General features: G+C 39.5%; 1 protein-coding gene across 1 annotated transcript; it reads right to left on the reverse strand.

Moving 5' to 3' along the window:
* Positions 1–243: 243 nt before the first annotated feature.
* Positions 244–21,254, reverse strand: LOC101855572 (zinc transporter 6; the record flags this gene model as incomplete). The annotated part of the gene is given in 13 exon segments (XM_005100891.3): positions 244–698; positions 1,844–1,960; positions 3,210–3,312; positions 3,825–3,944; positions 4,944–5,087; positions 6,908–6,943; positions 7,552–7,632; positions 12,330–12,395; positions 13,390–13,432; positions 13,853–13,937; positions 18,133–18,222; positions 18,861–18,904; positions 20,926–21,254. Coding segments are annotated over 13 exon segments (1,287 nt in total). The 3' UTR covers positions 244–410.
* Positions 21,255–22,282: the final 1,028 nt, after the last annotated feature.

Genomic DNA, 22,282 nt, shown 5'->3' on the forward strand with positions numbered 1-22,282 from the left:
GATATCATGTTTTCAATCAATTTCTTTCACTTAAGACACACATATTCCCCAATGGCACAAAAAAACACAAACATTTCTGTAACAGATGGTAAAAGCTGACAAGGCTCTGACATTGGGTTTATTCAACAAACAGGATACTTTTTTTTACTCTCCACTAATTTGTATGAATCCATTTTTCTTTCACCTATCCTCTTCCACACCCCAATAAAATCTCATCCATTTCAGTTTCAATTTTAAATCCCATTTGTTCTCTCCCTTTCATTTAATGCAGACAAAATAAGTGGTATGTTACCTGACTTCCACCACCAACAATTATATGATCATTCACCCAAGGCTTGACTGATATGATTTATGCTTTTCTAAGAGTAAGAAACTTAGGACAGCTGAGTGCAAGAAGAAAATAAGTAACACTAAGACGAAGGATTCAATCTATAACTAGGCAGTACTGGGGGAGTTGGAGCATCATGAGAATGAGAATGAGTAGGTGAAGCAACTCTGGGAGGGCCCTGAAACCCTATGGGTCCAGGGAAAGTTGGTCCACTCAGTGCTCCGGCAGTGTAAGTAGAAGATCTGGACCAGTCGTCCTTGAAAATCTGGATGGTGAGTCGTGAGACCAAACTGTTGAGTCGATTGTAAACGTGCGCCAGGACAAGCTGTTCATCTGCATCTCGCCGCACACGAACCTGTACACATCCAGCCTGTTGAAGAATGAGGCAACATTTTTTAGCTGCAGTGGGAACGTTTACTTAGCAGAAACCTTGTAACTTTATGCACACCCAACAGTCAGCATCTCAGTATAACCACCCACCTCACCTCCAGGATCAAATCGGAGATTTAAGGAAGGTAGCTGCTGACCAAATTTTTAAAAAGTTTGTTCAGTACAAAAGTCTACCACAGGAGAGGAAATAAGGTTTTATAAGACACTAGTTGTCCAAAGGCCATATAAGGAACTGACTTCTGAAATTCAAACGCACTTGTCAAAGAGATTGAGAGCCAAAATTTAAGAAGCTTTCATGAAGTTCTTAACATCAAAGCAGATAAGATTTGTGTCAAGAAGTGTACTGGCACAAAAAGTGTGACATCTCAGTGAGTTGAAACACAAAAGCATGGGCAAGAGACTTCTCAACTCAAACTCCACAGTGTTGAAACTTTCTTAAGAAAAAAAGAAAACTTGCTTAACCGTGAAAGAACTCTCATCATTTAATCAAGAAAAAAGTATGTTCTCAACATTTTCATGATCTCTCTCATGAAATTGTGAATTGACTCCAACAAAGCACATCTGTGAAATCACTCTCTCTTTTGCTGAAACTTTAGAAAACAATCCATTATTCAATGTTAGACAACAAAGGAATGGACATCTGCACTTCTGCAGATGCTTCTCAGGCCCTGCCCAGGACCCAGTGGTATTTTTAGTTGCATATAGGGAAAGAAGTAGTGCTTGATGAAGCCCACGTGGGACGCTCAATGTTAAAAACAATCAGGAAACGACAAATGCAGTTTTTGGGACACCTGAATAGACATAAGGGTCTTGAACATCTAGCTCTCACTGGCAAAATTGAAGGCAAGCGAGGCAGGGGTAGGCCCAGAACAACATACTTAGGGAACCTAAACAAATAGGTAACAGGGAAAAATCAGGGAAACGTAGCTTTCCTGAGAGCATCCGAGCAAAGGAATGAATGGAAAATCATGATCGCCGATGTCTGTCGCAGATCTGGCACTGGATGATGATGATAGGGAAAGAACACAGAGATCAAATCCTCGTGTCTTGAATTTTTTAAATATAACGAATATGAAATGACAAACTTTTCATAAAAAGTACATTTCGCAAGAAACTTCTACTCACCAGACTTCCAAATGAAAGGGTCCAGAAATGCTCATGCCTAAATTCCAGTACTCCATCCAATGTCGATGCTTCTCTGAGCACTTTATCTAGCTGACCCAAAATATGTGATGGCGTTGTCTAAAAGAATGCGAGAAAACACATGGAAACTAATATCAGGTGCAAGTTAAAGCCAGAATTACATTTTAATACTACTGTTCTCTTTTTTGAAACAGAGACTAGCTCTCAAACATTTTGGTTACATATAATTACACCAACATCCCCTCTCCCCCTTTACAAACAGTACACATGCACCTTCAAGAGGAATATAGGTGTAAAGACAAAAGAAGAAAAGAAGGATGACATATTTAGAACACACTCCATCTATTTTCAAACTGTTACAGTGGAAGTTGTAGAGACAGAAAAAGTGAGACAAACTAGCATCTGCGTTTGTTGCAGTTTTTTTGTCCAAAAGTTGCCACAAAAAGTGGCAAAAGTTGCCAAAAAAGTTGCCATTAATTTTCAAGCTTTCTACTCTCTGTGACGACGTATATATAGCAATATGCTGATAGAGGTAACAATCTAAAGCACCAGAATTTCTTGTACTATCATTTGTAGTCACCCTCACGGTAAAAACGTGAAAAATAAAGATTTCACAATAGAATGAAACCAAAATTAGAACAGCATGGATAAATAATCACAAAAATTAACAAATAAGGGCATGTGTCCACCTATCCGAAGATAGGCTGTTTTAACCCTAACCATGTGTAATTCAAGAAAAAGTAGGCCTACAGGAAATTGCAAGTAAATTATGGAATCACACAAAATTCCGGCGTGCCAGTGTCAGTATTCGGCTTTGGTGGAGACACGCTCTAACATAACACATTAAAATTTTTAAAGGGTAGGAACAGCATTAAATTAAATGACATTACGCTGTATAAACACCAAAAAAACAACAAATCATCAGAACAATTTTTTTAAAAATTAACACACCAACAAATTAAAACACAACAAAGAAGAGAAAATAAAAGATGAACAGCAATATAAATAGTATGTAAACGTACTTGTATTCTCCGCATGAAAATAGATACACAGGGACATCTTAAAACTTATCAAAAAACATTTCTAATATATTATGAAGTAGCTTTTTTTTTGTCGTTTTTGAAAACTGCAAAAATCACGGCCACGATTCGTGGACCAAAAAATGACCCAAAAAGCAGCCGCGACAAATGCAGATGCTAGGACAAAGATTGATTTATAGAATGAGATGCAATGATTAATTGTAAACACCAAATGCAATGAGAATAGCAGAGAATCTCTAGCAAGATGGAGACAAATCTATTAGACAAAAAAATAAGAGATGACAGTTCAAGCATTCATTCATTCCTACCTGCAGTAAGATTTTCCCTGTGTAAGCACTCATGGGGAACATTGTGCCAAATGTCATGAAGGCGATGGCTATGGCGGCCCATGGGTCTGCGGCGTAGTATTGGCTGGATGAAATAAAGAAAAGGTAAAAATTCCAGATTTCAATATAACTAGGCAACTCAGTTATGGCAATACAAATCATACTATAAACATCTCAAAATCTGAATCATTTAAATCCTGATTATATGTGAACAACTGCTTATTCATATAGTATAGGCCCTAAGACTAAAACAAAGGTGTCAAATATCCCCTTGTGTTGTGGACTTATTTTCATATGTCCAGAAGCAGGTTTTAGCTTTAATGAAAGAAGACATTTCAATAGATCTATACACTATGCACATTTATTATATTGCTTTCAGACCCGAAAAAAAAATTCAACTTGGAGAAATTTTTTAAATTCAAATTTATTAAGCTAAAATGTTTACAGCCAACAAAATAAAAATAATTTTTCCTGTAATTCCAATGCCAGGGTATTATTGTTTGTATTTATCCTAATATGTTATATTACTTCTTCATATTCGAATAGGTATCACAGAAAACAGAGGAAAAGAAAAAAAGGCTGGCATTTCCTACTTACTGAGTATCAATAAGAAAATAAGTGATCATCAAAGCCAGGCTGCAGGCAAACCCAATGAGAGCAAATGGGTTAATCCTTGGCAACAGCAACTTGCTCAAACCAGGCACAACAGAGCAAAGGCTGAAAAGTGAGATGGGAAAATAATAATAATAATAATAATAAATAACATATATAGCACTCAACCCCGATTTAAGTACACAGGCTCTGAGCGCTTTACAGTAACAGTAACATAAAACGTTGTGTTCTGACTAAAAGAAAATCCCTCCAAATATTCATCTTATTAATTTAAAAACAGAAACGGATATAATATTTACATCTAGAAATTTGGCAATATTTGCTGAGCACCACATCATCACTACCATTGCAATGTTATGATAAGTATCACATTAACATGAACCATGTGGAAAGGTGCTTGCACAATTTGGCAACATCAGCTGAACATCAGTGGCGTTGGTCACAGAATGTTCAACTCTGTACTTGCTTATTTAGCTCGAGACAGACACCCTACCCTCCCTGCCCCCATCTTTTTCTGTCTCTTTACTTACAATAAAAATTAGAAATCTTTTTACACACATTGCTTGTGCTTTAACATGAAAGTACACATTTACCCAAAATGTACGGTATTATATTGTGTTGCTAGACATTGAAAAATATTTCTTTTTATTTCAGACTCGGCCCATTTTAACAAAACACAATTAACACTACGACAAGGTGACAAAGGCAACAGAGTATTTTAAATGTAATCGACAACAAAATATTGCAACAGAATTGCCATCAAAGATAAAAATACAGCAGAAAAAGAAAAACATATACAAGATTAATACCACTCACTGAGCACAAGTTGTGATAAAAGCACATTATAAACACTGGTAGGCTATATAGTAACATCTGCTTAAACTGAACAAGGTTAATCCGAAAACAGAGGTGAACCAAAAGAAAATAAAATCCCTTTTCTTTTCCTTCCTGTTCTTTTCCTCCTTCTTGAGCAACCTTTCTTAATCAAAGAAAATTCAGCAGTCCTTCAGATTTCAGTTAAGTACACCCCACTGTAGATAAATATTTACCGACTGAGAGCAGAGGACAGTCCTCAAACACAGACATGTTTCTAAAACTGCTTACCTTTCACTCATGTCGGACACATGTTCCTGCAGCCAGCTAGAACTGGAAGCATCAATCACATGGTTGAACGCTCTGTTCCTCATTGTGTACACGACAGACAGGTGAACCAACAAGCCAAAGCAGGTGCCTACCAACAAGCGTCCTCTGTGCACAGGGTGGTTTTTTCAAAAGAGACACAAGAAAATCAGTCTACCAAAAGGTTTTTACACAATGATTCTTTCTTTGTTTTTTCTCAAATAAAAAATGTTAATTTTACTTCACATATATTATACATTCATTGCGAATTCTCGCCTGCCTTACAAGTAAACATCAGTTTTTTTTAAAGTTTAACCCTTAAAACCCTGAATTCTTTTTTTTTTTCATACCTCCCTAGAATCCTGAATTAAAATCGAGATACTAGAAAAAATTAGGTTGGTTCATTGTTTTATCTACTGTGTCTTTAATTGTTGTTAGATTTTACTGAAGTTTGTAATGTTATTTATATACGAATGCACAGTCTGGACAAAAAGGGAAAAGATTAAAACACTGGTTTTTAGGACCAACTATATGAGTAAAGTCTTGTGTGTGATCCCTGACTTTACTTCAGTCAAAGCGTCATTAGACCCAGCTGTAGATCTAGTGGTGATTCCCTGCCACTTCCACTATTGTCAAAATCATCATCTATGTTATGCAAAACAATGCAATCGTCTTCAACGGTCATATTTATCTATATATCCGACTGGGAGATCATCATTGGGGTCTGGTTCAGGATCAAAAATGTCAAAAATTTTGCGGCCTGAAGGACCTGGCAGCGAAAAGTCACTATTTTTTTTTTTAACTTGCTAAATTTCCAAACTTTCAGTGTAGAACTGCTTTCATGACATTATCGGTACTCTTTGCTAGTAACAGAGTGATCTGGAGTTACATCCCCTGTTTCTAGCGCTGGGAATTAAACAATAAAGTTGAAGAACGGTTACCAGCGGTGTAGGAAAATATAGCGTCGGCGGGTACCAGCGCTATAGGGTTTCAAGGGTTAAATGAAGTTCAATGGTAAAGCGACTAAAAGTTCATAACATGTTATGCATCGCCATCCTCAATGACACAATGAGCACGATGTTGCTAAAATTACATAGTTGTAACTGTAGAAGCTTTACATCCCCATTGACCTTATTTAGATCATTTAAGAGGCGGGCTGCTTCAACATTGCCTGTCAAGGCCAACTCATGCTGAGAGGGATACATCGTTCCAGCAGAAAGACAAAGTTACCCAGTACTCAACAAAAATGTTCCCTATACTAAAATCTAACACCCCCACACGTGTCAGTGTGTATCTATATCAGTGCGTGTCTCATGTCAGGCCAAGAGAGATCTGCATGGTCATTTTGGACAGGATTTTGGAGCTGTTGGTAGATAAAACATAGTGGTTGCAACCACATTGGACAGGTTGCCATCTAAGGCAGTGTCATTATATAGGAGAAAAATGCAACGGAGCAAGTAGGAAGTGAGCATTTGTACAGGTAGTTGTCTTGGACAGGTGGCCATCAGGGCAAGTTTGACTGTAATTTTTTTTTTAAACCCACCCCTTCCCACCTTTCCACTGTTCATTCCCAGATTGCATCAGTCAAAGGTATTCAAAAGTAGACTTTTACAAACACAATATTGTCTTGTTTTTTGGGGGGGGGTTTTGGTAGTTTGTAGAGGTTTTACTGCGCTCGCAACAGCAAAAGGTCATATGAGCGCCAGAAGATTAGAAGTGTTACAAGAGAGTAACAAAACATAAAAAAGAAGGACGGGAGATAAGGACGATAGATGTTTGATAGGAAAGAAGAAGCAAACCACTCCAGAGTACCCGCCAACGACCCACTCTGACAACAGAAGTTTTAAACAAATACAGACATTTTGCATCCTACAACAAAGTATTCATGTAAAAACGCTGGTATATACATTCTCTCACTTTCTCCAACGTTCCAGATAACAAATACTTACGTATGAACTTCAGGCGGGAAAAGCAACGATTCAACACTGAAAGGAAAAAAACAATACAATCTTCCTGGTAATGTTGCACAAACAACAACATAACATCAATACAAAAGACATCTTTTCTAGTTTGTTCCTTTTTGCCCTATCATTGCTCCTTTCATAAAGACATTGGATATTGTGCAAGAAGGATAAACAACAGATTGTGCAATGAAAAAGATAAAACATCTTAGCTATTCCATAAAAAAAACTTCGAGGTCCTCGGTCAATCTCCTAATTTTCCATGTAAGCGTACAATTGATATTCTAAAAATCAATAATTCCTACATCAAAAAATCAATTTTTGTATGTACTCATATGTTCACATCACTCAAATCTCCATCTGTATTTTGTGCATTTTTTATCATGTCTCTGGTGCAAAAGCTTCAACATCCATAAAAGGCTCCTGTAGTGACAAAATGTGATTAAATCAAGGAGACAGCAGTACCAGATGTGCTGTAAATTCAAGGTAATTTTTACACACTCAGTAGTGAGAGATATGACACTAAAGCCACTATGAGGCTGTGAGCCTTTTGTCAGCCTATGCTACTCAATAAACTCCATAAAATAGTCAACATACAATTTAAAAAATGATACTTTAAAAAATTTAATTACCTTTCCTTCATGATGAAAAATGCTCCTAACAGGGCCAGCATTGTGCATGCAAATACAGCGAGGACTTCAAATCGTTCATATCTGTGGACACACAAGTATCTTGGAAATGAAAGCCATAAATTTACATTTAAAGTAATGAATATCAAAATAAGGTGATAAATTATCATTAAAATTTAAAGAGAAGAGAACATAGGCAGACTCTAGAAATAGGTAGGCCTACCAGAAACTGAATTTTCAAAGTAGCCGTTTACCAAATTTATCTGTTCCATATGAAAGGCCTATATATCTCCTGGGAATTTCGGAATCATTCTTTAACCTCTCAGACAATTTTTTAGAACATGGTAGCTGTCTAAAATTCGTCGCCTGTCACACGAAAGGGCGTATTCCAGATTTTGGCAGTTTTGAGTTGTTACTACTAGTAGATAGCGCTGCCTCAGATCTATGTTCACACGAAACGGCGTATACCTAGCTTTAAAATAACAGTACTAGCAGTAAAAAAAACGAAAAGGCCGTACACTAACACTCAACGCGACCGAATCAGACGAAATGGCGTACGCAGGCTTGCGCCCTTTCGTGTGCAAAAAATTGATACAAAATTGTATCAAATCTATTCGCACGAAAGGACGTATACCTTGGTTACGCCCCTTCGTGTGAACGACCGTTACACTTTTGTCTTTTTTTTCTGGCATAGGCCAAGTCCGTATGACGTAATATAGTAATACTGGCCCTCCTCTAATGATACAATAGGCCTGTACACAGCGCATGCACTGTGTTGCAGCGAATCCTGCTTGTGCAAGAGTGAAAACAAGACCCGCCTTATTGTGTTGTTCCAGTTGCTTACTGGTGCTTGCGGCTTGTTGTCACATACAACCTGTCTTTCAAACTTGGAAACCATTCGAAAAAGCAAATTTGGGTTTGATCAAATTTAAATAAGATCTACTTTTTGTCCGACGATTCACATGAATATTGCTAAGCTATATGTTCTTCCTTTAGCGTATTATGCTACACTCATTAACTAGAAGGCTACGCTATCTAGACACCCCCCTCCCCCACCCCCGGCAGCGCTACTGACTGAAGTGATAAAAGCATCAGGACTTTGCCTTTGTTATATTGATCTGAAGACATGTCTACAAAGTGAGCCTTGTCAGTAGCGCCAGAATCAACAAACACTGAATCCATAACGCACAATGATTTTGAGACCGATGAGACCCAGAGTAGCAACTAACGGCTACCAGAATTATTTGAAGTTGAAGGATCAGCCCGCCAAGTGTCACCAAAGACACGGAAGAGAATCAACAAGAAGAACGATGCAAAAAGAAAGCGACAGTCTGGCGAAGAGTACGTGAGCGCCGGCACGAAAAAGGTTGTTCAAGCACGAATGATGAGAAAGGGCTGCGTTGGAATGGAATGTACGAGAGCTGGCCGTCAGTGTTCTGGAATCACAGAAACGGATAGGAGGGAGATATTTCAGGACTTTTATAAACTGGCTGACCTGCAGAAGGAGAGAGAGTTCGTTGCGAGGCATATTGAGACGACTGAGCCCAAGGTCGGGAAACCAAACTCTCGACGCAGCAAAACGCATGCTTATTACCTCACAGTCAATGGAAAGTGCTTGAAAGTGTGTAGAAACACATTCCTTGCAACCTTGAGTATTTCAGAGAAATTTGTTCGAGTTGTTTTATCAAAGATTACGGAGACTGGCGTTGTGGACGAAGACAAGCGAGGGGGCAGACAATCGGAGCAGATGAAGACAAGAGAAGAACAAAACAGGGATAAAATCAGTCGACACATTGACAGATTTTCACGCGTGGAATCACACTACTGTAGGGCCTCTTCCAGCAAAGAGTATCTCAGCCCAGACCTCACATTGTCCAAAATGTACGACATGTACGTGAAAGAAAACTCATGCAATGACATCCCAAGTTTTCATACATACAGACGAGTGTTCAAGACGAAAAGCCTGGCCTTTCATAGTCCTAAAAAGGACCAATGCTCACTCTGCAACTCTTTCCGAAAAAGGACGAAGCTCAGAAAAATGAACTCAGGGAAATTTACAACAGGCACGAAGCAGAAAAACAAAAGGTGCGACAACTTAAGGAGGATTGCAAGAAGATGGCTCAAGCTGACCACAGCATTCTGGCAGGGAACTTTGATCTCCAACAGGTCATATACTTGCCAATTTCACATGAAGATGCTTTGTTCTACAAGAGGAGACTTTCCAATTTCAATTTGACGTTTTATAATTTGGGTGACCACACATGTGATTGCTTCATTTGGCACGAAGGCCAAAGCAGAAGGGGCAGCTCAGAGATATCAACTGTGGTGTGCAGGGCACTGAGGGAATATGACCAAAGAGGCATCAAGACTGCCTACTTGTTCGCCGATGGCTGCCCGGGACAAAATAAAAACACAATCATGCCCACCATGATGCTCCACATGATCAACACGTCAGCACACATGGAGGAACTGTCACTCAGGTACTTTGAATCGTTCCATGGGCAGTGCGAAGGTGACTCAGCACACAGTGCTATAAGCACGGCCTTGGGAAATGCTGGGGATGTGTTTCTCCCATCACAGCTGTTTCCCATCATTGCATTGGCCCGACGCAAACAGCCATACAAGGTACACCCGCTTGAGCACGGTGACTTTCTAAACTACAAAAAACTGTCAGAAGATCTGAAAGTTCTCAACGTCCGCAAGGACAATGAGGATTCAGGTGTTCACCGTGAACTGGAACAAGGTCATGGAAGTGAGGGTGAACAAAGCCCACCCAACAACAATATTTTTAAAAAAACAGTCACCTGGAAGAGCAGTACAGGTCCATTTCGCTGAAGCGCCAACTTTCACACCTAATTCATTGTGAAGTTAAACAACTAAATGAAGAACCAAACCAAATTAGCAAGGAGAAATACGGCGATTTGATGTCTCTGTGCTCTGGGAACACACCCGTCATCCGGAATGCCAAGCACAAAGCTTTCTTCTGTCAACTACCACACAGCGAATGAGATGTCTCACAAAATTCAAGCTGAGAAATACAAACATGTTTGATCAAGGAGAGCCTACCAAAGCATGGTGGCATCCATCACTAATTTGTTTTTGTTTTTTAAATAATAGATTTGGAATTGGAACGAAAGGAAACTGCTTGTCTTTCTAAAACGTGATGCCTGTACCTGAGAGTATGTGTGTGTGTGTGTGTGTGTGTGCGTGCGTGCGTGCGTGTGTATATGTGTGTGTGTGTGTGTGTGTGAGAGAGAGAGAAAGATACAGACGGACTGACAGACGGACTGACAGACAGACAGACAGACAGACGGACGAACAGAGAGGTATGGGAAGGAAAAGAGAAAGGGGAAGATTTGGCGGGTGGATGGGGGAGTGAGGAGGAATTTTATCATCTACTGGTCAGTCTGAAGACTGAAATTACTTGTGTGAACTCTCAAACACAGGGCGTATACATGGGCGTATACACTGATTTAGGACAGGACGAAACGTCGAACAATCACACGAAAGGGCGTATGCTCACAGATGGCACATTTTCGCAGTGAAATATAAAAAAAAAGTGCAAAACTAATCTTGCTGATTGTTTGATATCTTATCATGCACACAATATCCAAATATTGCGATGGTAGGATGCAAATTCCTATAATGACAAGGGAAAAGGATAAAGCAACCTAAGTCTGAAAATCTTTAAATCGTTCTCCTGAAAAAGTAAAAAAACAGGGATACGCCCTTTGGTGTGATAGACGACGAATTGGATCAAATTTGTTAAAGTTGCTCACTGGCTGCAACCCCATGTTTGACAGATTATAAAAGAGTACCAAGTACACCAAACATCTCCACATTAACAGAGTACAATCACTATAACATAGGTATGGAGCCTAATTTTTTTCAAGACAGTAAGATCATTACAAATCAGTGTTTTATCGCCTCAAACACGATGATCTGTCGTTATTTCTACAAAAACGCTGAGCGCTGACCCGGCCGGCACCGCACCGACCCCCCGCGGCGAGTGATGTGGCTCTATTCTGCAGCGTACCGAGTGCTCCCCGTGTGGGAGGGTCACATGCTTTCAGAGTTTCGCAGAAGGATGGATGAAAAATAATTCCAAGCCGATTACTTTATTCTAATAGATAATGAACTGATATTTCTATTGGTACCTTTTTTAAGCCGGTATTTTACATATTTCGTGTAAAATGATCTTTGAAAACCTTGACGGTATCTTAAAGGCTTTCTATTAAAAAGCCAAAGGCCAAAAATATACCACGGAAAAGCGCGTCCAGAGCTCTACAGTTCTCCACAGACGGAATTTAATCATCAATCTTTCCGCGAAGCATTTGAATGCACACGTGTCAATTTTTTAACTGGCAAACAACGCTTCCGACCGTGAGGGGCTTCGCTTTCCACGCCGATTCTCCAGCTCCTAATAATCGGACATATACACAGCTTACACAATTGTAACGAGGAAAAGCTGAACTTTACAAGGTGTACAGCACAAAGAAACAGCGATCTGAATTACCCCGATTTCACCGATACCCCGTGCTCAGAAGGCCGTGAATGCCTTCGAGGCCATGTTTTAGCTACCTTCTAGAAACTACAGAATATTCACATAAAAACTGTTTTCATCAGACTTTTAAAACTCGTTAAATTTCTCAGACTCACTCTCTACAAGGAGCTAATTTCAACATTTATACACAACACTTTTTATTCACCTGATTCGTGGTGGGGATCATGACTGGAGCAACATAGACAGTGAGGAGCTCAGTGACTCAGAATGAACTTACCCAAAAGAAAAAGCACTTGTGGGCTGTTGTGCTTGCACCCACACAGTCAGCAAACATGTCAACAAACTGTCAAGAAAAAAATGTTATAGGCACAAATTCAGCGAGTAAAACTAGAAAACGTTTTCTCATACCATCTTATCAGGTAAACAATTGCTTCTGCAGTGCTATAGAAAACCTACAAAGTTGGCAGAAGACAACACTGTGGCCAATAAACTTCCCAGCAATATTGTGAGCCTCTCCAGCCTTTGTGATACTGCACATCCAGCTAGTTTTATACACTGCATCAGCATCTTTGAATGAACAAGTCCACCATGTGGTAATTATATTTTATGTCCCCCTGTTTGTATAGACACGAGTCAAAACTTCCCACAACTAAACAATCACATACATGAAATCTGTTAGAAACAGAGAGGCCTTGGGAATGCAGTGTTCAAGGAAGCTAAATTTCAGTTGGCTCTCAGACTTTCAAAGGGCACTCATGATTCAGATGTACTAAAAATAAATACTCAAAATAATAATAAACGTAATGCAAAAGTTAAAGAACTTTTACAATAAATATGGAAATCTTGATCAATTTAACAATGAAACTAAAGTTTAAATAAAAAAGAAGAATAAAGTGCATCCTCCGAGAGGCTCAAGCTATTTTACAATACTACCCTAAACCAGCCTTTCCATTCCAAATTACCATTTCATTCCCCAAGAGGACGTACAGTGTTGCAGTCTCTAGGCACACACATTTTTTATTCACATTTGCCTAATGCTAAGGAATCATTTGTAGATGGGGGAACTCAGGTAAAAAGCGTAGAATACCTGTCCGAAGAGCATATTTTTTCCCCAAAAAAGAGCTAAGAATTGAACTCCTAACTTTTCAAAATTGAAAGTCCAACACCTTACAGCTGACCCGGATGTCCCTTCTATGCAGAATTCGTAATGTCTAAGAAAACTGATAAGCTAAAAAATTTCAAGTTTAAAAAAAAAAACATTATTATCAAACACTTAAGGTGGAGTCATTTTGTTAAGTCAAGATGTAATACACCGACCCTAATGAAAAGAATATTACCTGAGAATGTCAAATATCATGACGAAGGAAAAAGCCGTCAAAGCTGAGGATGATTAAAATAAGAAAAGAAAAATTTAGTCATCTCAAAATTCTCAAATCATACTGACAGTGTATTGCACATACTTAGATACTTAAGTTTTAGCTATAAAAGGTAGTCACTCAATTGATTACTAACAACTGCACTATTTCTGATGCCCTCAATCTCATTTTAAAAATAGAAATCACAATTTGTCAGGAAAGTTTTCTGTTTTCTCTCTCTTTACCTAACACCCAAAAACCTTCCTTTTTGTCACCCTCACAACTTACCCTCATGCCCCTTTTTCCTTTTAAAAACATTTTCTTAATTCTAGTTATTCCAACAAAAAAAGTGAGCAAGCTTTTCAGGACTTCTGTTCAATCACTTTCAAGAGGTAATAACTCAATACCTTAATCTTTTGGATGTGACCAAAAACAATCAACTCACCCATACTGTTAGTGCTATGACACCAATATAGCAGAGTCACAGTAGACAGGCTACAAAACACCAGAAAGGACATTATTTTCTTTGCCTGAAAAAAGCAATGCAACAAACCTTAAGTGATGCATGATACAACTGAAACAATGTTAGAATCCGCCTAGGAAATAAAGTGAAAAACATAGTTCTGAATAATACTATGGATTTGTGGTTTTGTCTGACTGCAGAGAAGCACATCAAAATACTGATAGGAGTATTAAGAGAAAACTACAATAGACAAAAATTACAGTGGGAAAAGAAGAAAAAAGGTCATCTTATCATTCTAGCAATCATTTACAGAAATGAAATATGCAGCAGATCAGCACTAACACTACTGAGGTGCCTATAATAGGATAGCATGATTCTTTGCATCTTCACATTAATTAAATTATAATGTTCATTCACTTAGTGCAGAATTGTAATGATTTTCATTTTGAATTTTTTTTAAAGAATGTTATCCTCTTTCAGTATAACTGAAGTAGGCCTAATTGCCAACATTGTTGTTACTGTTAATAAGCCTCTGTCTGCTAACATAGCAGAGAATGCCCCCTGTTCAACCCAGTACCAGATATACATATATATATTATATCATCCCATGGGAAAAAAATGAAGAAAATTTCAAATCTTTTCTGAAACTCCTCTTTCAATGATGGGTTTCTTTGAGGCAGCAGCATAGACAAAATCTTTTGGCCTCATTGTGAATACAGTGGAGTCCACTAATAACGAGTCCTGAAATAACGAGAAGTCTGTTATAAAGACAAAGAATACACCTGCCGTGATACTGCGTGTCGTAAGAGGCGACTAAAAGTGCATAGGTCTGGTCGCCTGAAAAGTGCCAGTTTGCGGAGAACCAACTACCCAACCCAGTAAAAAACAGTAAGTTACAGAAACACGGACAAACACAGCTTTTTATTTTTCGATCTTGGGAGACGGAGGAGCTTCTGCATCAGCAGGAACAATGAAGGACAACGGTCAAAGCCGAAAAGACTCTCCTGACCCGAAACCTTCTCTGTCACACAAGTCTCTTTGGATTGTGTCGTGGAATGTTCGCACCTTGTATGAAGCAGGAAAGAGTTCTCAAATAGTAGGCTACAACAGATGAAGAGATACAGGCTGCACATACTAGGAGTCAGCGAAACACACTGGATACAGTCTGGACAGAAGCAGCTCAGCTCGGGGGAACAAGTATTGTATTCTGGGAGGGAAGACAAGTACCATGCGGAAGGAGTGGGAATCATTTTGAGTAAGTATGCACAGAAGTCACTTAGAGGATGGGAACCACATGGGGAAAGGATCATAATGGCTTCATTCACTACAAGGAGCAAGAGCATCAACATGAATATAGTCCAAATCTACGCCCCAACAAATGATGCTTCGGATGAAGACAAGGATGCATTTTACAGCCAGCTCCAGGGGGTCATCCACAAACTACCAAGGAAGGATGTCAACATCATAATGGGAAATGCCAATGCCAAGATTGGTCAGGACAACGTGGGGTATGAAAGAATTATGGTTCAACATTGCTTGGGACAAATGAATGAGAACAGTGAGCGATTCGCAAATATATGTGCTTTCAACAGTTTTGTTATTGAAGGCTCTGTTTTTCCCCACAAGAGGATCCACAAGGCCACATGGGTTTCACCAGATGGAGTGACGGAGAACCAGATAGATCATTTTTGTATCTCTCGTAAGTTCAGGTGTTCACTAGAAGATGTCAAAGTACAGAGAGGGGCAGCTGTTGGATCGGATCATCATCTGCTGTCAGCAAAACTCAAGCTTTGACTCAAAAAGCACGGAACCAGAACAGGAATCAAAAGAACAAAGTTCCAAGTAAGTCTCTTGGACGGATACAAGAAAGAAGAGTTTCAGCTGCAGCTGAGGAACAGATTTCAACCTCTGGCTGATCTTGGCAAAGAGGACACGGAGGTGGATACACACTGGACCAAGGTCAAAGAAGTGTTTACATCAACATGTCAAGAAGTACTCGGTGTGAAGAAATGGGAGCAAAAGGAATGGATTAGCCAACATTCATTGGATTTAATTAGGACAAGAAGACAGCTGAAGGCAGAAGCGAATGCAAGTAGAACAAGAGGATCAAGAGCAGATGCATTGAAGCAGTACAGGACAACAGCTAAAGATGTCAAGAAATCAATAAGAAAAGACAAGGAGGAATTCATGAACAGGCCGGCTGAGAAGGCAGAGGAAGCAGCGGTAGGAGGGCACATGCGAATTCTTTACCAGACCACAAGGACACTTACTGGAAAATATGGGAAACCTGAATTACCTGTAAAGGACCAAAAGGGGAAAAGCATTTTTGGAAAGAAAGCTCAGTCTAAACGATGGGTAAAGCATTTCAACAGTCTCCTGAACAGACAACCACCGAGTAACCCACCAAACATACTGCCAGCAAGAAATGAGTTACCTATCTGCTGTGATGCTCCTTCAAAACAAGAGATTCAGGATGCCATTAAGAAGCTGAACAAAGGTAAAGCGGCCGGTCCCGACCAGATTCCACCTGAAGCCCTAAAAGCAGATGCCAGTGTGACGGCAGACATCCTCCTCCCACTGTTTACTAGGATCTGGAATGAGAGTAAGTTCCCAAAGGATTGGAAAGAAGGACACCTCATGAAGCTTCCAAAAAAGGGGGATCTCAGCAACTGCAGCAACTACAGAGGGATCACTCTTCTCTCAATACCAGGTAAGGTGTTCAACAGAATCATTCTGGAGAGAATCAAGACAGGAACGGATCCAAGACTACGGGATGAACAGGCTGGTTTCCAGAAAAATCGCTCAACCACCGACCAGATTGCCACGCTGAGGATTATTGTGGAACAGTCCCTGGAGTGGAACTCCCAGCTGATCGTCAACTTCCTTGACTGTGAGAAGGCCTTTGACAGTATAGACCGAGCGACACTATGGAAGATAATGAGACACCACGGAATCCCACAGAAGTTGGTGAACCTCATCAAGAGCATGTACGAAGGGACAAGTTGTAGGGTTGTACATGATGGCCAGCTCACTGACAACCCGCCCCTTAAATAGCCTAGTAGTGTTGATAGGGGCGTTAAACCTATACGATTTCACCATTTTTTTTTCACTGACAGCTTTGACATCAAGACTGGGGTGAGACAGGGATGCTTACTATCACCGTTCCTCTTCATATTGGCATGAAGGATACCACCAGAGGACACAGAAATGGTATACAGTGGACACCATGGACACAGTTGGACACCCAGGAACAGATGCAAGTAAAGACTTCAGTATTAAACAGCCTATCAGAGTCTGTTGGATTGAGGATCCACCCTGGAAAGTCAAATGTCCGAAGGACAGATGCACAACGAAAGGAGCAGGTCACAATAGAAGGAAAGGCACTAGAAAACGTTGAATCCTTCTGCTATCTTGGGAGTATAATTGACAGAGAGGGAGGAACAGGTGCTGAAATAAAGTCCCGCATTGGAAAAGCACAGGCTGCTTTCATATCTATGGATAGGATTTGGAAGACCAGAGATATCTCACTTCGAACAAAGCTGAGGATTTTCAATTCAAACATGAAGTCGGTCCTGTTGTATGGATGTGAGACATGGAACGCATCATAGACTTGCATAAAGAGGATCCAGGTTTTCTTGAACAGGTGTCTAAGAAAGCTACTGAGGATCAGATGGACAGACAGGGTCACCAATGTGGAAGTGTTAATGAAAACAAGACAGATCCCAGTCAGAGATGAGATAGGAAGAAGGCGGTGGCGATGGATTGGACATACTCTCAGGAAGTCAGCCAGCTGCATAACAAAGAAAGTTTTGGATTGGAACCCACAAAGCAAGAGATCAAGGGGAAGACCTCGTGGAACCTGGAGAAGAATCACAGAAATCGATGTACAGTATAGTGGGAAGACATGGAATAACATCAAGAGGCTCTCAAAAGTGGGTGCTTGGCGGGTGCTCTGGTGTGGTCTGCTTCTTCTTTCCTATCAAACATCTATCTTCTTTATCTCCCCTCCTCTTTTTTATGTTTGTTATTCTCTTGTAACACCTCTAATCTCTGGCGCTCATATGACCTTATGCAGTTGCGAGCGCCATAAAACCTCTACTAAAACAACGAACCTCTTGAAACATAGTGGTCAGCCATGAGAAAATCTGGAAAGAATATTATAATAGTATCTCGTACATCCAGTAAAGTTAACAAAACTTGAGACTCAGAGAAAAATCTGGTGGAGTGATCATTGAATCAATGTGAACAAGTTCTAAATGTACCTCAGACAATTGGAGAAGCTTCATCACCTCCCCTATGAGCCAGCTCAAACCAGTTCGCCCATGTCCTGACAAAAATGGGTAGATTGTGCCCTGAAGGAGGAGAGGTTCGACACATTTAAGGATAAATACAAACATGATCGTAATTTTACAACTTATCTCATTAATACTTGAAACTTACTGACACTGTAACAACATAAAGTAATATAATAATTAACTCTTTATCTCTGAGAGGGGCAAACCCACCATGCCAGGGCCCTTTTTTTATACTAAATCTAAAAATGACGAAAACGTCACTAAATTGGTCATTAAATCAAAACAAGTGATCCTGTTTTGAAAGTTCTTCATCTAATACATGAAATCCCAATAAAAGAGAGCTGTTTTCGGCAATTGGTGAAAAGTAATTTGGTGTCGAAGTCGTCGTAAAGGAATGTGCCTGGCTGCTGCCAGCAGCTCACCGGCGCAATGGTTCCGACCGTGAGCCGTTGGGAGCGACTTGCTGGAGATAAACAGTTAAAGCTAAGTTTTCAAATTCAGCAACAAGATAATAGTCAAAATCCTTTTTTAATAAACAATATAGAATCCGACCAGCACTGAAAAAAGATATTTGGAGTCATACGGGAGAAAAGTGCATTACCATAAACTTGAATAACAAGGATTACATTCATAGTTAATTAGTCGAATATAATCTGACGACCATGAGGAAACAAAACTATCTAACTATCCCTTACTGATGTATTGTACACTGTCTGTGAAGGCTTCCTTTCTTCGCCAACTGAAAGAAAAAAATGACATTGAAATCTCAAGCCTTGACAAGACAAATAAACCTAATAACATAAGTAACCATTTCCAGAACCAGAATAACAAATCTTGAAACCCTCAAAGTTTGACTTGCTCCCTAAATTCAATACAACTTCATCAGTGTGAGAAAATAAACCTGCGTCCCTCGAAAAAAAGTCTTCTGCTGACATGCAAATGTCACACTCCAATTATAATGTGTGACGAAAAGACTTCCCTAGTCTCTCGAAAATTGATATAGCCTAAGAAGGGCAGCGTTTCCCTAGAAGTAACCCGCCCCAATGCATTTTTCCATTACGAATGCTGAAATTTTCAATTGAAAAGGGCCAGGGCCTCTCTATAGAGGCCCATTGATGTGTGCAAGTGTGTGACGAAATCCTTGTGGATTTGGGGTGTGACGAAATGACCCTGTGACGAGATGACTGTGACGTCTTGACTGCACTGGTGTGACAAAATGATCATGTGACGACATTACTGTATTCCCTATTTTGTCATCTAACTTCTCATGTGACTGATTATAATGCGCTGGATAAATTCACATCTGTTCGAACATATTGAGCACTATAAATGATATTATATATAAAGATTCAATTATACATACTAGCCTACCTGTACTATGACAGAGCCAGACTAACAAAACTAGAGTAGAGAGAAAGACTTTCTAATTAAATTCTAGATTAGTAGAGTTCAAAATCAACAGAAAGATAGAGTTATAATTTCGGCTTCCTATATTATAGGAGGCTATAATTAAAATTTCAACATCTTGAAACACTAACGAAGTGGCTAGCCGTACTTAAGTACAGCTAGACTGAGAGTCTAGCCGTACTTAAGTACGGCTAGACTGCCAGTCTAGCCGTACTTAAATCTAGGTTTGGCCCTATCGACTCAAGCCTGTTAAGTACACAGGTCTCAGATCTAGATCTAGTAATTATTCAGGTTCAAATACATGCAAGTCAGTAAGGCACCTTTTGGTTTTGTCTGAAATACAAATACTTTAGGCATTGCAAACTAAAAATTTCATTTACAATTCAGCCATCAATATTAAGTACGGCTAGACTGACAGTCTAGCCGTCCTTAAGTACGGCTAGCCTGGATGTCTACCCGTACTTAAGTACGGCAAGACAAGAAGTCTAGCCGTACTTAAGTACGGCTAGACTGCCAGTCTACCCGTACTTATCTTAGCCCTATTAACATTAGACAGGAGGTTTAAAATACATGCACTGTCATTAAAGCACCTGGTTTCGTCTCAAATACAAATACTTTAGGTACTGCACACTAAAAATGTATATTTACAATTCAGTAGGCCTATTTTTTTGTAAATGGTGAGTCTAGCCATCATATTAAGAATAAGTACGGCTAGACTGCGAGTCTAGCCGTACTTAAGTACGGCTAGACTGCCAGTCTAGCCGTCATTAAGTACGGCTAGCCTCTTCCAAACACTAAATTTGTTGTTTATCTACTTAAATTGAAGGCCACCTCTATTCTCACCCGGGGTGAGAATAGTGCAGGCGGGTCTTGTGGCTATTCTCACCCGGTGCGCGTGTCAACAAATTTTGCGTTTACCCTAAACCACAGAATTCTACACTGTGATAAGAGAAAAATTGTAGAATTCTGTGCTGTGAACAAACGTTCCATTACAACTGTACTTGTAGCCTACTAAAAGCGTACAATTTTGTCTGTGGGCAGTGGAGAGAGAGAGAGTGAGAGAGAGAAAGAGAGAGAACAAAACAAAATGGCGACCTGCGTAGTTCGGCTCGATTCGAAAAGTTAAATAGCCGTAGCATCTTTTTGTAGACAACCAAATTAATTTACTTTTGTGTTTTAACATCATTTTTTAACTTTGTTTTGGTCAATTTGATCGTCCACACTGATAGACAGTATTCAGAAAGAGACAGAGAGAGAAAGAAGAGGGGAGGAGTAGATCTTGCGAGAACTTCCGGGCGGGTGAGAATAGCCACTTTCTAAATTGAAATAATTTGTTTTTGTCACCATTATTACCTTCAACGTTGACACTACTGCTGATCAAATCGGGCATTCTGTTGACGTTGTATGTCGAAGGAGAAGCCATACCGTGCAGATCAATTCAGCTGTCTGTACTGTATGGTATACTATGACTGCGAGTATGATGAGTATTATATCAGCTCACTCACTGTAAACTGATCATATTTCTCTTCCTTCACTGCGTTATTCAAGTCAATCAATTAATGTTGAAGTAAAATGTAGATTTTCTAGACTGACCAAGGAAGTAGATTCTAACATCATTAATTATTTGGGATTCCAATTACTTCAATGACCCAATGGTTGCATATTTATATAAATTGTAGATTTCTAGATCTAAATTTAGGCTTAGAGGCTATAAAATGTCTTAGATCCTCTATATCTAGACTCTATATAATTCATAAACGGAATGGAAAGGACGTCTCAGATTCATAAAGTTATAAAGAGGTGCACCACCGCAACACTAAAGATAATATTTGACACTTTCTTTTCTACAATACTTTAAAGTTACTGGAAGTTGAAATACAACTTCTCAGTTGGTCATCCGTGATCATTGCCACTGTGGACAGTTGTAGTGAAGAGAAAGTTTGCTAGAGTAGTTCCCCTTGGTCGTCACAAAAACAACAGAAAAGCTATTTGCTATTGCTTGGGGATAGGTATTCTATAGTGGATCCACTATTCAGAAATCACATTTTTTTAGACCTATAATGTGTCAAAGATTTAAAATCTTTGCAAATGAACAAATGCAGGGACCCAAGACCTGTGATCTCATAATTCCCGCATGTTATGTACGCTTTGTTGGTCGGACGTTGATGTGCCTTATATGTGTACAGTCCGTAAAGCAGTGCAATAAAGGTTTCACTGATGCTACACTTTCGTCAATTCTCATTGACATAATAATATTAGATCTAGTCAAGATTCTAGATTACCTGCTGATGACCAAAAAAAAAAAAAATCCTGTAAGACACGAACCAACAAATTCAAAATCAGCAAAAATGTTAGATTGATTCCCGAACGGAGTCAAATTCAAGATCATACAGCAATTAAAATTAACTTGACGGAGTCTAGATTTTATCGAGAAGGCATAAGATTAACATATTATTTTATTGAGTACATCCGTTCTTTCTGCTATCCTAGGGTAGCCTAAGCATATATTTAATTAGGTCCTATTGTGACAAAACATATTGCGGGAGCTAGACGTGCTCTAGTTGCCCTATTGCTCGTTGCGTTTTATGTATATTAATAGTATATCAGATGTAAAATTGCTCGATCTTCACGCGTGTGCGCCCAGACAGGCAGACGCACATATACTGTATATGCGCACGCACGCACGTATGCTCGCGCACACACGTACCCC

Source organism: Aplysia californica, unplaced genomic scaffold (assembly GCF_000002075.1).
Source record: "Aplysia californica isolate F4 #8 unplaced genomic scaffold, AplCal3.0 scaffold00264, whole genome shotgun sequence".
NCBI classification, from domain to species: Eukaryota; Metazoa; Mollusca; class Gastropoda; order Aplysiida; family Aplysiidae; genus Aplysia; species Aplysia californica.